Genomic DNA, 27,090 nt, shown 5'->3' with positions numbered 1-27,090 from the left:
TGTCTGCAGTAACCTGGCATCACCTTTTTCTCTGTATTTATACTTTCCTTTATAGTTGTATTTTCTTTATGTATCCCAGAAATGTCATTCTTCAAATTCTTGTTTTTCATAGTGTAATTTCAAAGACAATACCTTGTCTCTGAAGTTAGTGAGTGGTGTTCTAAGTAATCATCCTGTGAGAAATGTGCCTGTGCTACAAGTCACAATTTTTACTGTGAATTGTAATAACAAATGAAAACTGACAAAGATGGAGTATTTACATTTTTCTAGAATATGACCAGTTTGCAAAACACCCCAAAAGCCATGCAGCATACATTTTCCAGGCCTAGCTTGGCTTGACTAAACTTTATATTAACTTCTTTATCTGTATTATTGCAGTAGCCTCCTGACTGCTTTCCTTGATTGCTATGAGCCTGTTCTCTAGTCAGGAGAATGGTTGATGCTTTTCAAATAGGCTGAGCTACTCATCTGATCAAACCACTGCAATAGCTCCCTCACTGCAATGAGTAGAATTCAAAGCCCAAGGACAGTTTATAAGGTACAGCCGACAGAACCTACCTCATTCTTCTATATTCTCATTTTCTAGTTTTGGCGTTTTCATCCATTATATTCCCCCAACACCAACTTCCCTGACTGTACAGAATATCCATGTAGAATGCTCTACTACAAGAAATCCCTTCAACCTTTACTGTCTGTACATTGCTAATGGATTGCTTCACAGTGTCAAGCCCACCTATTTGTCTTGCTTGGGCAAAAGATCTTGATGTTTTCAGTACTTTTTTTCTGGGTTAGCAGGCCTGATATAATATAAGCAAAGCATTTCCTTCCAGGCTCTAGCACTTTACTGGCTAAACTACTGCAAGCCTAGATGGTGCTCTCAGGTACAACTCTGATATTTGAGGTCCTGAAACACTCAAAAGGCATCAGGTTCCTGCTGGGCCTGGTAGATCTCATAATCGAGTTTCTGGTGAGCAACAATGGGGACAGATTTTTAAAGCATGGTTTTCCAGGAAGTCTTGTGTGCATAGCTCTAATGTTCTGCACTGAATCATCCACAGCTGTGCCCTCACAGTAAGGGCTGGGGGCTGATTCCTGGGCTGGGGGTTACTCTGTATAAGCCTTAGTGTTAGCAACTGCTCCTTACATATTCTAGACCTGTATTCTTTGCCGATTTTTTATTTTCATTTTTTAAAATATATGTTTCAGATACTTTATTTGTTTATTTACTTGAGAGAGAGAGAGAGAGAGAGAGAGAGAGAGAGAGAGAGAGAGTGCACTTGTCTGTTTCTTTACTCCGAATGTCCGCAATGGCCAGGACTAGACAGTGATAGACACTGAGAGTTGAGAATGTTGCCTTGGTCTCCTGGGTGGATAGGAAAATACCAACTATTTAAGCCATCACGGCTGACTCCAGGATGTGTATTAGCAGGAACTAGAGTCTGGAACCACAGCTGGAGCTGACCCAAGAACTCTGATGCAGACACAGACATCTTAGTCCCCAGGTTAATTGCCTCCTCTTTTGCTTTTATAAGCTGAAACCGTGCCATGCAATCCTCTTTACAAGTAATTACGCTTTATAGACAGGCAGTACATGCTCAATAAATATTTGTTGATGAAACATTCACAGGGTTCAAAAAGAGCTATCTAGAAAATTAATATCTTGGGGCCTGTATCAGGATAATTTACCCTGTTTTCAGTAAAGTCAGCCAGTACTGCCATTTCTTCTGTTGATTGAAGGAGATGTTAATTCTTCCACTTGTCCTAGATTATAAATTACTGAAGCCCTTGAGACACAATCTTTTCCTCACTCATCATGTAAGAATTTTCTTCCAATGCCCCCACATTTGTTTAACCATTTCATTAGAAATAAGATCTCCCCCTTCAGTTAATTTTTCAAAGATGACAATTGCACATCTACTCTAGTAGATATTCATGTCAAGCAGAATTTCTAAGAAAATATTTCCATAAACAGTGAAATTTGTCTTTTGGTTACAAATCTGAGAATACTCCAGTTAAGAAACAAATCTACATGGCTCTGACATTCTTGATCTGGTGGTACATGGATGGAGCACACACTTTCCTTTCTGTTCCAAAGCTTATAGAACATATAAATTATCACAGCTAAATTACTCAGACAGTATCAGGGGAAAAAATAAGTTGGGATATATAAAAACAGAAAAGCCCTAATGTTCCTTTCTGTTGCCACTATATTGCATAAGAGAGTTAAGTCTTTTTCCAAATATACAGAAGTAGCATTAATTTGAATTTCATCTCTGTGTATTCTTGGTTTACTTTTTAAAAATAAGCCAGCCCTTTGAAACTCAAGGAGGTTTAAGAATATATAGGATTTTTGACAAATCTTAACTTCTGCAAAGATTGGCTGTGGATGCTAGTACTTTGGTTACTGGCTGCTGCAAGGATAAAATTCAGTTTGATTTTCTGAAGAGTATTCTCATTCAGTAGCAATATAGTTTTTCTTTTCTGGAATTTTCATAAGACCTGTTCTTAGAATGCATGGCATCCTCATTTGCAGGAGTTGAGGACACTGCCTTTGAAAAAACAGTTCCTTGGCGTGGTGTGGGTACCCTTCATCTCTATTCACACCATCTCTCATACCTTTCTTCCAAAGAATCAATTCTACCTCATTGTGGTCACACCTGTAAGTATTTCTGGGTTGTAATGTCTCAGTGACTTTCAAAGGAGAGGATGAGTCTTTCCTGTTTATCCGTCACGTTGAGCAGTGTGTGTCAGGTACTGTATGCCCAGTGCAAATTAGTTGAATAATGACATCATCAGGCAGCACAACAGACCCTGAAGGAAATGCACTGTGTATGGCAACAAAGATATTCTGAATGGATGGTGCTTTGTGAGTAAGTACGTAAATTCATCAAATTGTGTGTCGTATTAGATTTTGTATTCTCATCCTTTTTATATGCATATTCATTGCCTAAAATCTGGTATGATGTAAAAGACCAGAAAATAACTCACGTATGGAAAAATATGTATATAAATTTAATAAGCAGAGAAAACTAGAATTCACAAGTCTTAATGCACAAAGAAAGAGTTTGAATTCCCTAAGTTTTTGTGTATTCTTAGTTTCCAGCTATTTTGGTAAGAGGAGATTGTCAGAAAGAAGAAGTTTCCAAAGGCTGGTGTGTTTGCATGTTCTGCTCCATGTAGTTTGCTTAATTTAATACATATTAACAGCAAGAATAAATGAAGAAAGAGCTAGTCTTAAATCATTGCACTTCTACTTAATGAAAAAAAATCACAGAAAGCAAATCATACTGTAAAACCTCTCTGTGCAGACATAGAGCAATAAACGCAAAGCCCTCTTTCCTCAATAAGTGCGTGCTTTGTTGAGGTCAATTAATGTGAAAATTTATGCTCACACACAGCCACTCTGCTTCAAAAATGGCTTTACACAGTTTTCTCTAAGGTGAAGCAAAGAACTGCTGAAAAGCAGGATGCTTACAGAATGTCAAACCATGAACACACCAGGTATCTAAGATTATCACAGAAATGGCCAACTGAAACCCTGAACTAGAGAAGCAAAGGAACAATTCAAATTAGCAACCAATTGTCATTTAAGTAAAAGCAATGTCGTGCCATACTAACTGAAAAGTTTATTATTTTAACCTTACCTGAAGGTCACAAGCTGAAAGTTTTTTGATTAATCTCATTTATATAAACTAAAATTTGCAAAATGCCAACAACACAGGATAGCCGCAATTAATTTGCATGGCTCTCAAGATTTGGAAACGCAGAACACCAGAAGAAATACCTGCTTTTACAAACCTAAAAGTGAGCAAAGCAGTCTCCTATTTTAAGTTATTTGGAATGGTTCCTGTGTTAGAAACAAAGCTGGAACTGCAATGATAGATGGAGGAACCACACGCTTGTTCTCTGAGGATCATGATTCACTGAGAGCTGTCCCTGCAAGCTCTCAGTGCCTGAACTGCTTCCTACGTTAAAGCTGGAAAGCGCATTAACCCTTGGAAACAGTCACTCTCCTGGAAGACTTATTTATGATCACTCTCATGCTTCAGAACACTCCCAGTCCGCATGGTCTGCTAGGCTTTAGACTAGACACTGAAGCGATAAAGACAAAAGGGTAAGGTTCGTGTCTTCAAGGAATGTTTAGATTTGTTAGGACATAAACAAGGAGGCAAATATGTAAAACAAAATTTAATGTCAGATATGATGGAAGTTCTTGGAAAGCATAGCTGAATCACACAAAAAAAGTATGCCTACACAAAGTATTACAAAGAAGGTAGCAGTTGGTCAGGGACTTGGAAGGAGGGGAGGGAATTTGCCACAGAGAATCATCTGGAGAAACGCTGTCAGAAAAAGGGAATTTTACATGCAAGGAACAGAGGCAGAAGCTGCTGGTCATTGAAGCCACTTGGGGAGTGAACCAAGGGCTGGGAGATTTTTGTCTCTGACTCTATTTCTCTCCACAATTCTTTCAACAAAAATACATAATAAAAAATCTTTTAAAAAACAAAGGAAATTATATTTCCCCACTTTTAACCCATGAAACAGTCCAGTCACTTTGCAGAAGTAATGGCTTCTACTACACAGGAAAAGGAAAGCGGAGATCCATAGGGTGGGGTGTTTTATTTTGTCTGCTTCATACACTAGTGATTTAGATCACCTTGTTACATTCCTATGATAATATGAAATTGTAGCTTATCTCTTCTCCTGTACTGCTAAGTCTCCACACATCGACATTTTTTGGATCTAACCAGAAATTTAGACAAGCCTATTAGTCTAGTCTCTTTTGTCTCACTGTCATTCATCAGAATCTAAGGTGGTTCACAAACTTCCTCCCCTCCTGGATTACAACCTGTGTAATTCTCCCTGAATGTCGGCAGGACTGTGAACCTGACAAATAAATTATAGACTACGACAGAAAGTGAAGGAATTTTCCAGCTGTGATGAAGATCCCATTGCAATTGATCCTGGGTTAACCAACAGGGAGATCACTTTGTGTAGTCTCGTTCCGTGGAGTTGTGCCTTTAAGATCTACACTTTCCCTGAAGGATGGAAATCACTGAGAGACCCTCCTGCTGCCCCTGAAGAGGGAAGGTCCTGTTCATCCTGTAATTGTAAGGGAACAAACTCAGCAACCACTGGAGCCTAGGAAAGGATGCAGAGACTCAGATAAGACTCCAGCCCCATCTGGCAACCCAGTCTTCACGCAAAAGTGAGCAATCAGAACTTTCCAGCTTGATTTTCTATAAGAAATACCACCTGTGCAAGAACAGATTGGAAATTTCTTATTTAAGAACTGAGACAAATTAGGTCAATATTAGACCTTTGGTAGGACACAGGGTGAGAGTATCAAAATTGTCCATACCTACAATGCAAGTTTACACTTAAGTAGCAGAATGATGGACATGTGACTGTTTATGAAGTACTATACTACTGCAATAATACGAGAGGAGATTTGGGGTGGGGAAACCTCAGAGCCTATGGTACCACATTGTAAAACAACAACAACAATAAATACAAGTAAAAAGTCAAGCCTATGGAACCACATTGTAAAACAACAACAACAACAATAATAACAATAATAAATACAAGTAAGAAGTCAAGTCTTGGAACTAGAGAGCATCCATGCCAAAGCCTGAGAAAAAGCAATTGCTGCAAGCTATTTCATTCATGAGCTGGGGGCACATGAAAGCAAAGCTCACACACGGTGGATAAACAACTCCCTCTGCATCTGAGCAGCATCGGTGTGACAGATGGATTTTACTCCAGGAAGCTGAGCAGCTTCTCATTACATTAACCTTGTGTGAGCAAATCCAAGAATGTGAGCCTCCTGTGATAGCCACCCGATCTCCTCTCATAAAATAAACAAAGATGCACCAGAGAAAACTGCCCAGTGCAGAAACCATGATTGCAAGAGCTTACTCTCCTCTTGTTGTATTTACTCCTACAGTGCTGAACAGGGCTAAGCTCTCCTTGGAAGCATGCTGCGAGGGCTAAGTACCACGCATTAGAAGGAGAGAGAATGAAAGCTGAGGTCATGTCAAGTCGGTCAAACAGCCACCAGAAAAGCCATGATTGTGCCCTTGGAAGAGATGGAAACTGTCGTCAAAGGAAAATACCCTTTCAAGAAAAGCACCAAACAAACCTATTTTCTAAGGCTCCATCATCTCCTTTATTCTCCACTTTGGGCCAGGGAATCTTGGAAAGTGTAATCTGTCTCAGAATAAAATCCAGCGCTGAGGAAGGAAGAGAAACAAGTGTGCTTGAGCACTGGATGGTCACCAGACACTGAACCACACACCGACTCTTGCATTTTGCTGCCTTGCCCAACACATTGATGGCAGAATATGGTTTGTTGCAAATGCAGAACTTGTCCCTATTATCTTGCTGAAAGTCCCAAGTCTTGGAGGATACCCACATGACTTTCCATATGACCCCTTCTATTTGTAAGCTAACAATAGTGTGTCCGGCCCAAGGACTCCACCAGGAGAACAGGGAGCTTACAGCAAGTCGTGGGAAATTGTAGGTGCTGTTTTAGAATTTTGTCAATGACATAAGGTCAGTATTGTTGTCCCCATGTTCTAGGCAAGGAAATTGAGGCTGAAAGGGAGATAAGGAGTGCTAGAAGTCCACAGCACTGATATGAAGCCACAATCTGCCTCACTAGTCTTATTTTTCCATTATATGATGCTCAGTTGTAAAAAGAATAGCTTTTTGAAACACCTAAGGACTACTCTAAGGGTCAGAGATCTGGTCCAGAACTTGAGAAAGGAGAACTGTGTAGGTGGCTAGACTTGACTGATACAGGCATGTTCCAGGCTGGATTCTGATCCAACATGGCTGTGAGTTCCCTAGGATAATAAACAGAATCAACTTACTTCTCCCCCACCCCATCTTTCCTCAGCTTACCCCAGTTGTTTTGAAAGATTGCATTGCTTCAGATCAGATTCAGGAATCTTTAAATAGTCAGCCCTAAACACAGTCAAAGAGCAATGCATGTACTTTGTAAGAAAAAGAAATAAATACACTGTTTCTTCCCTAAGCAACTAATTGCATGGAAGAATCTCCCATGGTTGTCATGTCAGAGTATCTGGTATCTAGAAATCAATCCTTTACATTATTTCTTGCTCGGTGACCTGGATACGGTAGAAGAGGTGACTTAGAGACGTGACTTAGAGAGTTAAGAGCAAAATTGATTGTTAAAAAGATGAAGCATAGTACCATTGTGTTCTGTTCACAAGTGAATTCCCAGAATCACAGGTTAGATGCTCAGAAGTTTGGCTAAATAAACGGATACCGGAAAACAACATGATTGGAGACTAAATCACTTTTGGATAAAAACTGAATAAAGATTTTTATTTTGTTTTTGTTTTGAAGGAAGTGACCTCACAATGAACTTGGTTTTCCTTCTGGCTCAATCACCTTCCAAGATATAAGGACAATGATAATTCCAAATATTTTGTGTTTGAACTGGTATCACAATGTTTGATTCAAAGATATGACTGCACAAAATATTGCTAAGATACAATAAGAAACAGAACAACTATTCGAATTCAAAATGGCTCCTAACTGTTTTGCATAGAGTCACGAAACTAGATTGTCATTTTTACATCGGAAATGAACAAAGAGTTCAGAACACATGAAATCTAAGATGACTTAGTTTTTCTGAGGACTACAATGTTGCAGTGTTTGAAGTTTATGAAAACCTGTATTTCTCATTATAGTAAATATCAAAATGTTATAAAATAGCTGGGTCTCCTGCGCAGGTGCCCAAGGCTTTGGGCCATCCTCTGCTACTTCTCCAGGTCAGAAGCAGTGAGCTGGACGGGAAGGGGAGCAGCCCTGATGGAACCAGCACCCATATAGAATCCCGACACATGCAAGGTAAGGATTCAGTCGCTAGGTGTCCCGCTGGGCCATTAAGTTGATTCTTTACTATTTGTGCAGTGCTGTAATGAATATGGGAGGGAAATATCTCTTTGACGTAGTAATAGTAATATAATTTCCTTTGGGTATATGAATGATACTCAGCTTACAATATCATATTGTAACTCATTTTTTTTAATTTTAAGAAGTTTATATTATTTTCAGTAATGACTACAATGATTCTCATTCTTACCGAGGGTATCAGAGTTCCTTTTTCTCTAAATCCTTTTCAGAATGTGTTATCTTTTACCTTTTTAAAAAATTTCATTTATTATATTGCACTTCCATAGCCTCAGGGATTTCCTCTTTAACCTTCCCCACTCCCCTCCCTCCATTCCCCTCCCCCCATATTATAAGATAGCAACAGTCACACATCCATCATTCTGCTACTTAAGTATACCATGACATTGTAGGTATAGACAATGGTAGAAATTTCAGCATTCTGTTGTCAAGATATATTTAATAGTAGCCATGTGTAAAAGTTATAAGCCTCTATATATGGAATGGACATGTGTCACTTGTCTTACTCCCTACTTTGTTTTAATGTATACACTGTCCCCAACCAAAATTTCATGTTATCTAGGTGTATTAATAAGAAACAATCTCACATTCAACACATGTGACCTTCCTATGTCTAGCATTTTTTTTTTTACCTTGAACTTTCATTGACTTTAGCTTACTGAGTTTCATAAGACTGTGAGGCAGGCAGGGAATAAGCAGCTTTGAAATATTTATACTCACTTTAACAGTAGGAAACAAACTTGCCAGAGCACTTCACTAAAGCCAGTCTTTGCCTGTTGTCTCTGCTGGTTAGCTTTTTATGAATGTAACAAAGTACCTCAGATATACAAGTCATTATGATGGCTCCTTTGGGGGCTCAACACCGAATTAGCAGGCAAATCTTTGGCTTGTGGTGCCAGCATCCCTTATTGGCATGGTCCTACTGCTGGCTGCTCCACTTCTCATCCAGTTCCCTGTTAGTAGCCTGGAAAGCAGCAGTGGATAGTCCAAATCATTGGACCCTTGCACTTATGTTTGAGACAAGAAAGCAGCTCCAGGCTCTGAAATTTGGATGTTCCCAGTTCTAGACACTGTTTCTGGAGTGTACCAGCAGATCGAAGATCTTTTTGTGAGCCTCTCTTTCTCTCTTTCTGAAACTCCTTCAAGTAAAATACATAAATAAATCTCAAAAAACATCTATTTTAAATCATGATTTTGGAGGTCCAAAAGCCTAAAATAGGACTTCCTTGTGGTCTCAGCATCTATTGAGGCTACAGGGTGGGAATGGAGCAACACATGCAGAAGAATGACAGAGCCAGGAAGCAGAAGCAGGAGCAAATCAAGGCTTTGTAACCAAACCCTTTGCAAGAACTGCTTCTGAGGTCCATGTTCCCAGTGACCTAGGGACTTTAAAGTTGGCTCATTTCCTAGACGCTATAATTGGATGGACATTCTTCCTTCTTAGTGTCATAAAGTCGTGACACCAAGATTTAATGCGCTGCATGAGTTTAGGAGCAATATCTTACTCAAATCATATAATATTACAGTCTCCTGCCTCACCACAGAGTATCTTTAACAAGACTTACTGGGAGATGGGATGTGTGTTCACTCAAGGAATGGGACTTATTGATATGAGCTGTGCTTCTGCTGAGTCACGTTTGGGTCAACTTAGTAGGGCCTCTTATTCTTCCTAGGTAACTCCCTTGATTTGACATAATCTTTCCTCCAAATAAGCAAGTACGACGCGGAGGTAACAGAGAGGAGCAATTAAAATATTTACAATATAGTGATTGTTAGTTTAGATTCCCTACTGCATAAATTGTTAAAGGTGTTATTATTATTATGCAAGATCCTAAAATACAGTAGTAAGTGCATGCTTTTAATGTGACCAAATAGCAAATTTAAAATAGTGAATTACACTTTTCTCAGTATGGGATTATTTTGTGTATTAATACTTTTCTCTACTCTAAAAAGCTGTTTTGCTCCAAGTCCGGTTCTTTTTACTTTTATTCACAGAGAAGTCATAATCCCTGAGTCAAACAGGAGCTGGTTACCATGGAAATCACTGTAATGCCATTGCATCAATATTTTGATTTTGCTGACATTTAAGATAAAAAGAAGAGACAGCCTAAGATTTATAAAAGCCACTTAGTATCTTTGTTATAATGTTGACAGCTAAAAAAATTGTAAAGAAAAACATACATTCTTCAATGAACTCCAGTTCATTCATGCTTATAAATTACTGAGGAGTCATAATAAGAACAATCTGCATATTTATATAATTTTGCCTTTGAGTGCACACATATTCCTGCATGTATCGGAACTCAAGATTTTCCTCCATCTCTAAACTGGCTGATTCTCTCCCATTATTGAGATCATAAATTGTTAGAGGTTTGACTGTATGCAGCTTTTCCATACAATCTATTATTTCTCAGCTGCATTTCGTTAACTTATCCAATCAACATAGTAACCTCACAGACTGACAGATCACAACTGAGCAATTCTCAATCTATCCCAAGAGTTCATTTTTGAGAAGAAATCTTGTACTTGGACACAATACAAATGCCTCACCACCCATTAGATATTTATCTAAGACTAACTTAAATAACTGCTTTTGTAAATTAGTCACTTTCCCGTAATCTTAATCTAGCAGTTCATATAGCTGTACTCTGTCTGAAAAGCAGTCATTGGGAACCCTACAACCCTAGATGGTAGAAGGGCTTGAGAAAGAATTAGGCACCTCCCCACATAAGGAACTAGCTACCGGCAGGATCCCAGGTGACTAGTCATCTGTTCAGTTTTAAGACAATGAATTGCCACTCAATTTGTCCTGTGTGACAGAATCCATAATTTCCTTATATTTGCACTGTAAGTATCTTTCCATAAATGTTACTGGCCATGTGATCAACTGGATGTGACAAAGCTAGAAACATGAGGACCACATTAACATATACAGAAGGTAAGCCCTTTGGGGCCTTTCATGTGTCAACAAGTGAACTAAAATTGTTTCAAAAGAAATAGTGTTTTATCAGGTAAAAGACAAAGAAATAATTAAATCATGACAAAAAACCCAAATGTCTAATATAGACTAGGAGCAAAGGAAGTCGTAGAAGCATAGATGCAAGCACACACATACAAATGTTCACTCCAGGGGCATGTGTTGTGGGGCAGTAGGTTTAAGTTGCTGCTTGGAATACCACATCCCACATCAAAGTGCTGGCTGCAGCCCTGGCTTCCCGTTCAGGTCTCTGTAGCACACCTGGGAAACATGAGATGTTGGCTTAAGTACTCCAATTCTAACACCCACTGGGGAAATCTGGGTGGAGTTCCTATCATCACTCTATCCAGTCTATCTGGAAAAATTAGGTTGGAAAGTAAGGGAGCTTTGTTCACATTGTGGAGCCCAGCAGAGAGACAACTTGCCCCAGCCGAGGAAAACAAAGTGTACCGCATGGCACCTGGGGCGTTCAAGGAAGCTTGCTGTAGAGGAGGCTGGACAACTAGCAGGACGAAGACTACAGACTTGATTGGAAAAAACACAGCTTTCAAATTGGCCATAGGTATCGTTGGGAACCTTGAGGTGTCACATACAACTGGTTCATAAAACTGAATGGGAATGAGCACTAGATTTAATATCTCTGCCCCTCCTCTCCAACTGAAATGTACATTTAACTCCAATGTGCAGTGTGATGGTATTTGGAGCTGGGATGTTAGAGCGGACTGGTAACTTCCTAAGACTGGAGCCCTCGTTAACGGGATTTGTGCTTTGGAAAGAAGAGAGCTTGTGCTCGCTCTCTCACTCCCTCTTCCTCCCTTTACTTTAATCTCGCCACCAAGTGAGGACACCAGGAGACGCCAGCAGATTTAACCTACAGAAAAGGGCCGTGTGCAGAACACACTGAGCAGCAACTGAGCCAGGACCATAGCTTCCAGGACTGTGGGAAAGGACTTCCGTTGAAGTCCTCCTGTCCTTGTGGTTTGGTTAGAGCAAGCAAAACTCAGCAGGAGTGTTTTGTCCTAGCACACTTCAGAGCACTCTCCCACCAAGGGGTTCTCGGGAAAAGCACAGGAAATTGAAGACCTTATTTATTTCAGTAAGGGCTAAAGAGCAGGCAAAAGTATGTGTTGTTAGTGTGACCTAATTCATATTCATAGACAAGCAAGGATATTAGGATAGATTTAATTTGTGCATTTCATAGCTGAAAAAAATACAGATGAAGAGAAATTGGAGAAATAAAGAGATAAATAAAATATATAGTATAGAAACAAGCATACATCTGCATATACAATTTTGTATTCATTAGACATAAATAAACTGGAATACCAAAAATGATTATTCCTAAAAGATAAAATTACAGGGTGTTTTCTTTTTTTTATAATTTACTGAACTAAAATGTTCCTTGATAATCACATAATCCTTCCTTTAATTATACAAATGGTGCTAATAAAAACAATATAATATGAAAATTAGATAATTTCGAAGCAGAATCGTTTACTGACTTGAAGCTTTAAGGAAGAAAACTCATGTATTGCTTTTCCTTTCTGATGACACAAATGAATTATGTTATTCTGTGAGTCACTTCACAACACACGAATGAACGAACTTTCCCTTTGTTTTTTGCTTTTGTTACCTCTACAGAACTATGTGATTAGTGAAGAAGGCAGTAGCCTGGGAATGTACTGCCTCAGCATGTGTTCTGAAATGGGTCCAGTGCGGTGGACCCGGTGAGTTTTACCTTCAGATCTTTCCAGGGGCTTCCCGCTCTTACTGGTGGTCGTGCTGTTGACCCTCTCCGAGGAGGTGCTCAGTTTGGTGCTGGGGTCCCGCTTGGGTTTAGGTGGGGGTTGTCTTCGGGAGCCACAGCTGCTGTCCTCCTCTGTTCCGCCGACTGAGTGAAGGGACTGCGATCTCACGGAAAAACCACTGGGGCAAGGGTGGGGAAGTCTGTCCTGAGGAGCAGGCATTGTCATGAAGCCCATGCGGAAATGTTTGCCCACGTAACTTCCTTCGTGGCCTCGCCCTACTTCTCCACCTATGCTGTAAAACAAAGTAGACCAAAACCCATGAAGACAGATGTGGTACATTCAAAGCCACAGATTGGCACACACTGATAGTGCTGAAATGGTACGCATTTACTTCAGATGGGTAACGGGACACATCCATTTTCAGAACACTTTCAGATAGCATCAAAACATTCTCTTTTCTAAGTTATGGAAGTAAAGTAGGTGCAATTTGATTATAATCAGAAGTCTCTACATTTAGTTCCAGCTGTCTTGGTGTTCAGATACGCCTACTACTGGAAAGGAACTTTTATCTTCAATCACTTGTCTCTACTTTTGAGCCTTTCTTATCGGTAGCTTAGAAAGTAACACAAGGATTCTAGGACAATGACTCATATGCTGTATTGAAGGTTGTGTGTGTGTGTGTGTGTGTGTGTGTGTGTGTGTGTGTTTTAAGAGGCCAAGTGTTTGTGTCGGAGGGAGGGGAGATTTGTTAGGAGTTTTGTTCTACTAACAATTGAACTGAACAAAAATAAGGGGAGATAAGGTTTCAATGTCACTTGAGATACTTCTAAACATTTCATGCACATTTAAGTACAGAAGGTTTCCAAATTTCAGGTTCTTTAAGTGGAAAATTTGGAACCCAAATTACAACTATCAGAAGTCCCTCTCTCTTTGCAGTTGAGTTAGTCACGTAGGAGGAAATTCTTTTGCTATGAAATGCAGATAATTATTTTACAGAGAAAATCAATATGAATAAGGATGTGAACTTTAAACAAGGATTCTTTCATTTGAAAGTGTGTGTGTGTGTGTGTGTGTGTGAGAGAGAGAGAGAGAGAGAGAGAGAGAGAGAGAGAAGCAGGAGGCAGGTGATCATCTGAATCTCCCACATGAGCCACAGGGAAACAAGCATTTGGCCCACTTGATGCTGCTTTTCCCAGGCCATTTACAGGCAGCTGGACTGAAAGTGATACCACCAGGACACAAACCAGCACCCACATGGGCTGCTGCTGTCCCGGGTTGCAGCTTTACTCGCTGGACCACAGAGCTGATCCTGAAATGTAGAATCCTAAAGAGGGAGATTTTACTAGAATTTTCTAGCAAATGAAGTTCATTCACCAATAAATTAAACGGAAAACTTAGGCATCATTATAGAATAAATGACTGACTTTCTTAACTATGAAAGGTAAAAAGAACCTTTGAGTACATGAATTCTTGTAGCTTGTTGAGTTTAGCTTTCCAGAGATGTATATTTACTTAGGGGTCTTTTTTAAAATCTTAATTTTACCTGGATTGGCCTTCATAACATGAAGGAAGTTGAGTTGTGATTAGCAATTCTCTTCACTGCATCTTTCATATAATTATTACAATTAAAGTCAGTTTAACCTTCCAGTAGGAACAATAATCAGAAATGAGATTTTGCCTGTTTCCACCTGGGGTCCTATTACTATTACATGTCCACTGTGGATAGTCAGAGAGGATTCTGCATGAACACTAAACTCGGTTTCTAGCGTTTCATTCCAAGGAGAGTTTGCCACTCAATCACAACTATGTATGAGTAATTTCCATGGGTATTCCGAGACTAGGGATGCCCTAGTCCAGTGACCAATTCAGCAGTGAATATCCAGGAGAATGAATGACATCAAAGTGATAGCTACACTGAAATTTCACATTGCATAGGTAAACGTAAAATCGGCGAAATATTTTCATTCACTGTATTTTAGGTCTCTTCCCCAAGAACATCCACCAGGATATAAACTAGAACCCTACTCAGAAAGGGGGAGATCAATAAGGAAAAACGTAGGTGGTGAACTACAGGAGATGCTGGATTTGTGATGACTGTGGTCTTGTGCTGTCTCACAGATGAGCTGTTGGAGTCTACGCAAGTTTTCCTTAAATTATGTTTCATTTCCAAATAATTTTCCAATTTGTCTTGTCACATTACTGAACGAAAGGATCTTTTAAGAATTCATTGAAACTATCATCTTCCTCCCAGTAACAGCCACCTGGAGAAATTCAAGCATGTAGTAATATATACAAGCTTTTATGAAAGAATCACTGGAAATTATTGTATCAGCAATTTCTGTTTCCTCTGACCTAAATGAGATATGCACCTTTCCCCAGTTAGAACATTATCTCTGCAGTCTCGTTTCAGGTTTATCTTTTGTCAGGCTGAAGCAATTTCATCTATCTTTCCCTGATTTTGCTCACGTAGGTGCATCTGCACGTACATATAAATTCTGTTCTAAGAGAAATTCAACATGTGCTTTCAGACAGCTACAGGTATGGATTCAGTTTGAACAGGACACAGGGTGAGGAAAGGATGCTAAAAATGAAATGAATAGAAAAAACTTTAAAAGAATTCAAAGAATAAAAAAAAAATAAAAGAGGCACATCGAGGGCCAGGAAAGATGATTAGCACAAAGCAAATCAAGGATTGTATCAAGCAGCATACAACTAGCTCCTGAACTCGCTCATGGAGCCTGTAGAGTCTTTCGAACGGGCAGATTTTGGGACCCCACACTCTGAGCAATCACTAAATCAGATCTCTGTAGGTGCAACCCTGGAGTTTCTGTTTTTAAAACTATATCCAGATATTTCTCACGCCACTGATCCTGAGTCCCTTACAGATACATTAATAGCAACAGAGTCATTAATGAGCACACAAAAGTAGTAAAAAAAAATGAGAAGATACATATACCATGCAAAACATTACAGCTGCAAAACTGTCCGGTGCCCTAGAACTTGTGAGATTATCCTGCAGTAACCCAAGGCTGCACCTCACTAATGTTTCATCACATCAAGTGTTTATTTCTTGCTTGTTTTAACTGGAGTGGCTATTCACCAGATGTTCTTCCTTTCCATTTTTTTCCGTTTTTTTCCATTCATTTTTCACTCTAGTCCCTGTTAAGGTATTTTCCTGACACAAGGAGATCATGGGCTAAACCATCCATTGCCTCTGAAGGTTCCATTTAGATGCGCTGTCCAGAAAGTAAAGAAGGGAAGAAGAGAAAACCTAAAACAAAGAGAAGGCATGAGCATTTGGCCTGATGGTTACAGTGCTTGTTGATCTTCTTCGGATCACCAGGATTTGACTCCCAGCTCCAGCTCTTAATTCTAGATTCCCACTACAGTGGATTCTAGGAGAGAGTCTTGATGGCTCACATAGCTGGGTTCCCACCTGCAATTTGGAAGATCTGTGTTAAGTTCTCAACTGTCGCAAGCATTTGGAAGTGAACTAGCAAATAGGAACTCATTCTCCATTTCTGCCCTTCAAGTGGACAATGAATGAATCAGGACCTCAGAAATGAGGCAATCCTATAAAAATGGTCATTCCTCTGCTTCTGCCTGAGCAATTTAGATAATTCTTAGTACTTTATGACCAACTATACTATAGAAACACTTGGGTTAAAGTGAATGTTATGTGGGCTGAAGAAAAAAAATCTTTTTGTAACAAGACTGCAAAAATCAAGACAGATTAAGCTTGACACATTGCATGTTATAAAAATAAAAACAGGTTTCATAATCCTGAATTTAGACAAGTCTGCTTCTTTCATAAGATGAAGGCAATATTACAACATCTAGTTGCCTCTTGGTTAGTTTTTTTGTTATAAAACACAATAAAGTATTGCTTAGGGACTGGTGCCATGGCGCAGTAGGTTAAGGCTCCACCTGTGACGCTGGCGTCTCATGGTGTGCCTGTTCCAATTTTAGCTCTTTTGATCCTACTCCCTACTAAAGGCCTGGGAAAGTAGCAGAGGTCCAAGTGCTTGGGGCCCTGCACCCAGAGGAAGCCTAAAAGGAAGCTGCAGACCCCTGGCCTCTGGCTAGCACAGCTCCTGCTGGTGCAGCCATTCAGGCCATGATCCCTCTCCTGTCCCCATTTCCCAGTAGCTATATTTAGGGGTTTGTACAACTTGGCAATATTCAAAAAGAAAAGTAAAATGTTGTTTAAATCAAGGGAAAAATTAGAAGAATTGTTAAATATTTATAGCCTTCTTTCCCAAACAAGTTATTGAACAAAAGACAAGTACGAATGTGTGGGCCCTAGAACCAAGGAGTTACAGTTCCTATTACTAAATCTATCAGCTAGTAGCTTAATAACACCTGCTGCTGATTTCCTAGGAACATTTTTGTGTCTGCCAGCAGTGTTATTGTTCTCTTGGAAAGGCATTTGGTGCAGTTGTTAAGGTGCCGGTTAGGATGCCCGTAACCTATACTAGAATACCTGGGCTCAACTTCCAGCTCTGCTCCTGTTTCCAGCTTCAACATGATGCCCAAAGGGAGGGCTCAAGGAGTTGGATCTTCACCACTCTCAGAGGATGTCTGTACTGGGTTTCTGATTCCGGGCTTCGCCTTGGCTCAACCTTAGTCACTAACAGCTCTTTAGAGAATAAGCCAGTGGATGGGAGCTGCCACTCTCTGTCATTTCCTTTGTTGCTCTTTATTTCTTTCAAATGCATAAGAACTACATTAAACTAAAATTTATTGCTATTGTTCTCACCACATTGCTAGCAAATTAACTGAGGTGCTACGTAAAAGACACTTGTGCACAATTTAATATATATATGATCAATGATTTTAGCTTGAAAATTCTTTTATTTTTTTTTTTTATTGCAAAATCAGATATATATACAGAGAGGAGGAGAGACAGAGAGGAAGATCTTCCATCTGATGATTCACTCCCCAATGCTGGAGTTGAGCGTATCCGAAGCCAGGAGCCAGGAGCTCTTCTGAGTCTCCCACATGGGTGCAGGGTCCCAAGGCTTTGGGCCATCCTGGACTGCTTTCCCAGACCACAAGCAGGGAGCTGGATGGGAAGCGCGGCCACTGGGATTAAAACTGGCACTCATATGGGATCCCAGTGCATTCAAGGCAAGGATTTTAGCTGCTAGGCGACCATGCTGGGCCCAGCTTTAAAATTGTTGCCTTTAACTGCTGCTCTATTGGATTGCATTGTCAACATTATCATTGTTATGAAAAGCCATATCTGTTAACATGGCATAAAATGCAATGTAATCTGAAGTTATTCACAGAAATAAAATTCAACCAGTAAAACTTCTAGTGAATCTAGGACCTAAGCAAATGTAACCCTCTTGCTCTTTACTCGCATAAACACTTCATTTGTTCAAAACACTTGTTGAAAAGCACTGGCAGAGAAGGTCAAAGCACAGCATTACACATTTCTGATCAACAGAGATTGCTGTTTATCTTACTGCCATCTAGACAGTTCAACAGCATAAATGATGAGTGTCTCAATCCAAGAATATCTTCCAAGGTGGGAACATAATCAGTGAGAACAGTGAGCTTCTGAGGTAGGACAATATCTTTAAAAATGACAGGGCATTGTTTCTTTGGGCTATTTTGAAGTGAAAAATGCCAATATTATGTAGTGGAATCTTCTGTGAAAATCACTGGAAAAAAAATCCATTCCATGCTTGCCTGAACATTTGTTTTCTGCATTGGTTCTGTGGTGATAGATCCCAAACCCCGTCTCTGTTTGTGATTTATACTCCAGTATATTTCTACCTTTGCAAACTTCTGAACAGCTTGAGATCTTTTCTTTGTATTTCTCATGCTGTATTTATGTGGTTCTAGAGAAAAGGCATCTACAAGAGAATTGCAAGTCACAGCCATATAAGAGAGAGAAAAAAAAGCCTTGCACGGTAGTCTAATGGCTTCCGTTGCACACACTGGGATCCCATATGGGCATCAGTTCGTGTCCCAATGGCTCTGCTTCCCATCCAGCTCCCTGATTGTGGCCTGAGAAAGCAGTCGAGGATGGCCCAAAGCCCTGGGACCCTGAACCTGTGTGGGAAACCATGAAGAGACTCCTGGCTTTGGATCAGTTCAGCTCTGGCCATCGCAGATCACTTGGGGAATGAATCAGTGGATGGAAGATCTTCCTCTCTGTCTCTCCACCTCTTTGCATATCTGATTTTCCAATAAAAATAGAGAGAGAATGCCTGTGATTAAGTTAATTGCTGTCATCTGTTCCTTGCTGGGACTTTCACATTAGACATTTCACTAGGAATCAGTGGAAGCAAACCAATGTTTGATTTTGCCATAGAAAGTACAATTTTAAAATTTTATGTTTGATGACAGCTGCTAAATTCATAGGGTGAAAAGTCATGCCTTTGTTGTATACTGAGAACCCTTCAAGTCTGCCCACCAGAGAAAAGATGTCAGTCCCAGAATATTGGCCATTTCTACATATCATTCATAGCACAACTGATCTAGGCACATGAAAACTGGCACAGAAAAGGCCAGGAGACCTGGGTGTTAAACATTTCCCCATTTTGACAAAACCAACTTTAATCCAAAACAGACTATTAAAAGAAGTGCATTATTAATTATATCTGCCCAATCTTTTGGCACATGGGACCTGTCACATAATTCATGTTTCCCTAATCACTACAACCCCCTTGAGGCTTGATTAATAATAGTGGTTGTTCCCATTCACTCACTTGGAGCTTCAGAGTAGCAGATACTCTGTCTTCTGGCTCAGCACTGCAATCGCTATTACATTTATCCAAGAAAAATGAAGAAACAAAGTGGAAATTTACTGCTTTTGCTTCCCAGAGATTGTTTCTCTTTTTCCTGGCAATGGGCATCCCTGTGGGGAAACCACCTGTGTTCCTCCAAATTTCGCGTATTGCTCAGTCCTGGTCAAATAAACGTGAAGCCCCCAACCGCCATAGCTATGCTAGGGTCTGCCAAATGTCACTAGTCAGTTTATTCAGAGTGAAACCTGGGCACTATGTGAGAGCTGCTGCACTGGCTAAAGGAAGTAATCACTCTGTCCCTCTTTCTACTACATAGGGGAATTAGTGGGAACAAGTCTGGCAGCGTGGTGGAAGAGCTATAACTTATTAAGCCTACAGATACAGTAATGCCAGTACTTTCTAGATATCTTGGTTTTCTGACATGATGGAAGAAGCTCTGCAGATGGCAGTTACTGCACAAGAGCCATGGAGTAGCTTACATCAGAAAAAGCCATTGGGTTCAAGGAAAGGGGGAATGCCATACGAAGCAGGACATGAACACATTATATGTATTTACTGCTTGAAATACCCTTCTTATTTCATACCTTTACTGGGAAAAAATTAACTGCCTATATATTCACCCATATATTCCTTTTAATCAGATGATATACTTTGACGTGGAACATTGACTCCAATAAAATTAAACTGTGTTCATATTTCCTTCCAAATCGTTCATTCTCCATTATCCTTTATGTCTTCCCTGAGTCCCACTTGCTCATTCAAAGCCATAATTCCTAGATTTCTTGCCTGAGGCTCAGACATTCATTATTACCACTTCATATCCTCAATAATATCTATTTTCTACTTCTGTGCTTCTAATATCTTCACTCTGCTAGAGTTTTTCAGACATCAATTTCCTGCGTTTGGCTGTTTATTGATGCTTCCTGGATACCCAAGGTCACATGTTAAAACTGAAATTTTACGCACAATTTTATTAACTGCTATTGTGAACCCCTGCTTAAAAATAACATTAAAAAAGGCAGAGAAATAACTGTCACAGGAAGAAGAGAATCATTTTAAATTCAGATGTTAGAATTAATATTTTAAACATTAAATGTAAAATCTTTCTAGATTTTAACTCCATCCATAATGTAATATACTAGAAAAATAAGAGATATGTAACCAACCATTTCAGGTAGGGAATGTATGCTTTTGAGACTCAATTATGTTTATATTGAGTGAAATACTTCTCAAAACGATGATATGCTAACGTGAGATAACACATTTTAAAATCAGTTAGCAAGGTGGCTGATGTAAGCAGAGGTGCTATAACATAACATGTGTATGCTGGGTAAAAATTTCTCTATTGAGCTCTAAATACCCATATAATACTATATTGCATAGGGCATCTGGGAAGTGATTAGGTCATGCGGGAAGACCTTTCCTTAATGGGATTAGAATCCTAACCAGGCAGATTTCAGAGAACTCACGTGCATCCCTTCTATGCAACGACATAGCAAGAAGACAACTGCTTGGGAAACAGGTTTCAGGCCCTCACCAGACACCAAAGCTGCCTCGATCATGGGCTTCTCAGATTCTAGAACTGTGTAAACTAGAAGCCTGTTGTTTGTAAACAGCTCACACTGCATGTGTTTCACCTTAGCGTCTTGAATGGACAGAGACAAGAGGCTAAATACGCATTGGTTTGCCTTCCATTTATTTTCCTAAATAGCACTATAAATCAATGTAAATTTTTACCTTTTTCTTTCCAACTGTAAAATAAGCATTTAAATAATCTTGGTACCCTATAGCATCATGAAAGAAAGCATATTATAACAATATAAAAGCATTTTGCTTATTTAGGCCAAGGGCTTCGACAGTAATATCAGGCAGTATACTTCCAAATCCAAATAAGAAGGGAAAGGAACAAAAATCAATAATATTTCCTTTCTGTCATAATTTTCAGTTGGGTGTAATAGAGAATTGTAATGGAGAGTTGGATGAATTTTATGGGTGTCACTATAAAACTTCATGAAAGTTTAAGAGTTTGGTGTAGGCTGAAGTGTATTTAAGGGATCTATTGTAAAAACACAAACACACCCTTATTTATTTCAAAGTGCTTACTTCTGTGAATTTAAGCTACAATGGCCTCCCATTAATGTAATAATCATAGTTACACAAAGTGAGGAGGTTACAGGAAGAGGTCGGTTATACACACACACACACACACACACACACACACACACATGCCCTCCATCAAAGTTTCTTTTATTCATTTCTGAATTTCTAAAGAGATAGGTCTGAAATACGATGCTTATTAGTACCAGAACAAAATCTATGGAATATCCTTAAGAGACATAATTTAAAAATCTATGGAACATTGTTGAGAGAATTAAAACATGACAAGTACCTTTAAGATTAACATATGCTATTATCTATGGTACTTTGGAATCTAAAATTAAAGATCCTTGTTTCTTTACACAAATGAAATTTCCTCACTCCTTAAAGTGTCACAGATTGAACGAGAAAGTTAAATGAAAAATAGCTCACATCGTGATATTCAAATTCAGTTTAGAAAATGGTTTGGAAATTTTCATGTTTGGGGAGATCTTTTCCAAAAATTCATTCAAAACAGGGAAACTTCTGGAAAATGTATTTTATTTGTGTCTTCAAAAGAGACATAAGCTTTGAATATGATTTGCGAATATGCCAAATTTTTAGAAATGAGTTTAGCTAACCATTTTGTGGCTAAGTTTTTCACTCTAGAATTAGAAACTGGAAATACATAATGTTTGCATATAATGGCCTCAAACTTTCTGAACAAAAGTGGATAAAGTAATATCTATTGAAAATGTCATAACGATTTAGCTTTCCAAGGGTATAATTTTGAAGGCATATGAAACAGTGAATGAATATGATTCATTTAGCAAGAATTTATCCAGAAAATATCAAACACCTCCTCTTGTTACGGAGCAAATAAAACAGTGAAGTGAGTCCACAGGGCATCCCGGACAACTGAACCACATGATTTCAGAGTCATAACTGTGATCATATGTTCTTCCAGAGGAAGTACCAGGGAGGTGCAACGGAAGAACAAGTCCTCAAACTCTAACCACTGCTGCAGGCTTGGGAAGTCCCAAGAAGGAAGTGGCTTTTCAGCGGATGATGAGCATTAGTAAGAGAAGTACAGAGAAAGGGGTTTGTGCTGACAGTCAGGGTTTTAAGGAGTTACAGGCATATTTCAATAGAATATTGCCAAACTCTGTCTTGCATTTATAATATTTGGGGCAATCATTAGCTTAAAGAAGAAACAAATTTCCACAATGGAAGTATATGTATGAATGTTGGGGAGAAATTAATGAGGAAGTCACTGGTTTATTAACCCTGACATGGACAATATTAGTGTTAACGGTATTCTTCTCTGCTTACATTTTCCCCTCAGTTGTCATGTTTTCAATTTGTGATGGAGGAAGGAAACATGTGCATACTCCTGCGCCTCTCTATGAGTTATTAGTCCGAATGCAAGGCACGGCTTAATCCTCTCCTCTCCATCTCTACCACCCTGCTTTGGGTGAGGGGCTCCTCTTTCCTTGGCTAAATTAATGCAACGCCTCTTAGCTGATCTTTCTCAACAGCACTGACAGATTTATCCTTCTAAATGCAGATTTTTTTCACATTACTCTCTGAGTTAAATCCCTTTGATAGCTTTTTATCATTTCTCTGGGCTAAAAGTCCAAACCTTTACTTCATGGTCTTTGATGATTTGGATGCCAAGCCAAGTTTCATCTGCAACATTTTCCTTACTTGACCTTAAGCATCCTCTGTGTAGCATTCTTCTACCTCAAAATTGTTCCTGATTGTTGATGAAGAGATATATCTAAAACTCAAGTCTGACCATATGCCAAAGTTAGGAGCCCTGAAGATACATTAACAGGTTAATTGTAACCTCAATCAGCAGCCAGATCATTGTCTGTCTGAATACATTCACCCATTTTAAGCCACTTCTGCCTAAGCATATTCTTTTTATTAGATTGCACTTTGAGCTCAGTGCCTAGTGGGTTTCCAGGCTGAAGTCCCTGCCTCTCTCCTGGGATAGGTGAATTCGGTGCTTTTCTCCATGAGTTCCTCTTTCTTCACACTCTACCATTGTCGTCCGTGAGCCGATCTCATTCATTGGTCTGTGCGCACTGTTGATGTCACAGTCTAGCAGTTATTTTCAGCAACTAGCAAGTATACAGAATGGAGGGATGGCTAAAACTCCTGAAAAATCATGGGGTATTTTCAGAAACTTTTGCCTTTACAGTTGTTTTGGCTCATTCTCAAACTACCATGAAAACTTGCCATGACAATGTGATTAAACAATGACTGTTTTCCTGCCAAAACATGATACATTCAAATGCTGTCTTAATATACTCCAATGCACTGTCTGTACCAGCAATATCAGGGCACACTTAAATTAAGAGACTGAAGGAATCATGACTCCTTATGAAGGACTAAACTATAGTAGCAATGTGGAGAAAATCAGTTGAGGGGTGGGAGTTTGGGGAGAATCCCAAATAAAATAAAAGTTAAAAGGGATAAATTTAAAATAAAAGATACTCCGATGACCAGTGTGAAAAACTAGATTTAGTATTTTAGTTCCATTACGAACTAGTTCTGTGAGTTCAAACACAATCATTCTTTGGGCTTAACTTTCTTCACCTCCAAATGGACACTGTACGTACACCTGTCTTATGGTTCTGCAGACAGTTTAAGTGCCTGAGATAACACTGCAGCAGTCTCTACAAGCACCCTCATCTAACAAATGCCTGGATTAGATCTCCCACTCCCTTAACTTTGCAAAACATCTTGAATGACAGCTACCCTACTCTGACTTCCAGCCTAACGGCTTCTCTGTCACCTAAGCATACACTTACACTTTGAGGCTGTAATTATGCACACATGAGAGCCACTTGTTTGCGCTCAAATGTTCAGGCACTTTATAAATCAGCCTTGGAATGAGAATCTGTTTTTCTGATGATGATAACATGGGAAATGATGTCCTGAATTTGAGCAGCAAACGATTCGCTAGAGAAGTAAATACCATGGTCTTCTGAACAATTCATTATAACTTGTCTCCTGAAGGTTTCGTATCAGTTATAATGTACCTCATCACTTTCACAGCCCAGGCCACTATGACACAGCATTAGAAACTATCATCTTCGAATGGTTCCTCTATTATTGTTTCATGTACCAGACTATTAAATAATTTCACTAAGAACATGGTTGCCCTCCAGTGAGAGACCCTCATGTCGTCCTCTTCACCTTGAATTTCTCTACATTCATTTCTCAAATGGGGTGGTAATATCTTACCCCATGATCCCTTGAGATACTTGTGGGATTCAAATGAGTATAAAACCAAAACTACATTTATTCATGGGCACTTCCTCTTGAATAGCAAAAAGTATTCATAGATCTTTCCATTGAACACACTACTTTGTTAAACTGATAAAGCTGAGACATGGCATCTTTGAAATTCATTTTAAAAAAACACCCCAATACTAAGCTTCCAGTCCTCATCCATTTAATCAGAGTGGCATTTAAATGTGAGTCCCTGGAGATGCTATTCGTGGTTGCATTAGTTACTCTAAATGGAGTAGCCAATGTGCCGTCTTCATGCGCAACAGGTTGCACATCTGTTTAATGTGCCCAAATGTAATAACGTGATAGACTGAAATATAGATGTCATAGACTGCCTGCACAGGGGCCAGGAGCCCGACTCCCTGCTTTTCTGGAATAGCTTTACGGGAACAATGCACTTTCCCTGATTGGTTTCTTTCAGAAAAGGTAATTGAATCGAATGCTCTGTGTCAATGCAAGCACTTGGGTTATCCATTTCATGCTGTAGCCCTATGCAGTTTCAGGTTTTGGAATTAAAAGTTGCCTTTAATCAAACCTCATCCTCTCCCGCACATCTTTAAAGCAAGTTAAAGTTATTATCACAATATGTTAGCAATGTTTTTAATGTCCACAGTGCATGTTAAAATAAAAAGAAGTAATTTCTTCATTATAAAGGATTTAGTATCGTAGTTTCATTATAACTTGTATCATATATTTATTTTTTATTTCCAGGACAACACAATGGACCAGTCTTGTACAAGAGAGGATATACCATCAGAGTTTATAGTTTAATGGAGAGTGAATTTAAATTTAAAAATGACCTCATTAAAATAAAAGTTCCAAGTATACATCTAAGGGAATCAAGGGAATGATTTCATGCAAGTCTTATTGAAATTGGGAGTTTCTTACTGAAGCATGGTTTAACTTAAGGAAGATAATTAACTCAATGAATCTTTAGCAAACTTGTTTGTAGTTTTCTTTTTGTTTTATTTATATCTTGTTTGTTCACATCTGTTCTAGTTTTCTGTTTAGGATTTTAAACATCTGGAAAACAAAGGATTTGGATCCAGAAAGGAATCACCAAAAGAGATTTTTTTTTTTTTGCCTCACGTTATTTAGTTCTTAAAAAGTATGATACAGATTGCAAGTTGTAAGCTTGCAAGTAGTAATACGGAAGATGCAGCATTAAAAATACACACATCCCCTGTCCGCACAACTTCCTGAAACCTTCTTCTCAAAGATATCCTTTTCCCATTCAACCCACCCACATAAACTCCATTCTTCCATCGTCTCAATTTTAAACTTCTTTGTCATTAACTAGGAATATTTTTAGTTCCAGCTTGCCTCTTTCACCCATTTAACATCAAATGTCCCTTGACACTGCTTTGGAACCTCCAATCCAGTGACTCTGCAATCTCATTTTTGTTTTTCAAAGGTTGTACATCTTGTCTTTCTGTACGTACCTTGAATGTTATGATCAATACACTATCAGTTACTGGCATACATCTCAACACCATTGTCCTTCCACTGAAGTATTAATATGATGTGTCTGATACATAGGTCAAGGTCATTCAACTCAGGGTGGTAGGGGGTAAGACTGATATCATCATTTGCACAGGTGACCTCAGCCACAAACTAGTTCTGACCTACAACTTTCAATCACCTCAACCTGCTATAGCATTACTAGATCGGTCTATGATAGATCTATTTAAAAGAAGCATTTCCTTGTTCAAAAACCAAGGATAACATTTGTTTTTAAAACATTTGATAATTAGGCAACACTATACACATTCAATCTTATTTTCTGCTACCATCATCACCAAGAATCCTTCTCTGATGATAAATTCCACAAAAAACGCATGTATTTAGTTGTCAAACACCTAATCAATTAATTGAACCTGTAATTATTGTAGACTTCACTGTGTAGAATTACTAAATACTTAACTGTTTGGAATAGTGTGCTACATCTCAGTTATTCATCAGAAAGCAAGGTATTTTTCTTCCACAATGTGAGGATTAGCAGTAGAGCCAGTAAGATGAGTGTTACTGGAGCCAGTGTTGAGTTGTAGGAGATTAGGCCAGTTCTTGCAAAACTAGCATATTATAGTAGAATGTCTCTTATTCCTGATCCTGTTCCTCCCCAGTGTCTAGAAAGGCAATGGGAGTTGGGGCAAATATTTGAGTTTCTGCCACACATATGGTAAACCAGTGTGAATTTTTTGGCCTTTTGCTATTGAGCCAGCAGATTTTCTCTTCTCTTTTTCTCCTCCTCCTGCCTTTCAAATAAATAAGTAAATACATT

The 27,090-nt window shown here is 39.0% G+C and overlaps 1 protein-coding gene across 1 annotated transcript in view; it reads right to left on the bottom strand.

The window, feature by feature from the left end:
- Positions 1-27,090, bottom strand: part of NYAP2 (neuronal tyrosine-phosphorylated phosphoinositide-3-kinase adaptor 2) — a 248,291-nt gene that overhangs the window by 142,272 nt on the left and 78,929 nt on the right. Inside the window, exon 2 of the mRNA XM_004576765.2 lies at positions 12,660-12,961. Within this exon, the coding sequence (XP_004576822.1) occupies positions 12,660-12,961 (302 nt within the window). The remainder of the gene's footprint in view (positions 1-12,659; positions 12,962-27,090) is intronic.

This window comes from Ochotona princeps, chromosome 5 (assembly GCF_030435755.1).
Source record: "Ochotona princeps isolate mOchPri1 chromosome 5, mOchPri1.hap1, whole genome shotgun sequence".
NCBI lineage: Eukaryota > Metazoa > Chordata > Mammalia > Lagomorpha > Ochotonidae > Ochotona > Ochotona princeps.
This window is presented reverse-complemented; position numbering and strand designations above follow the sequence as displayed.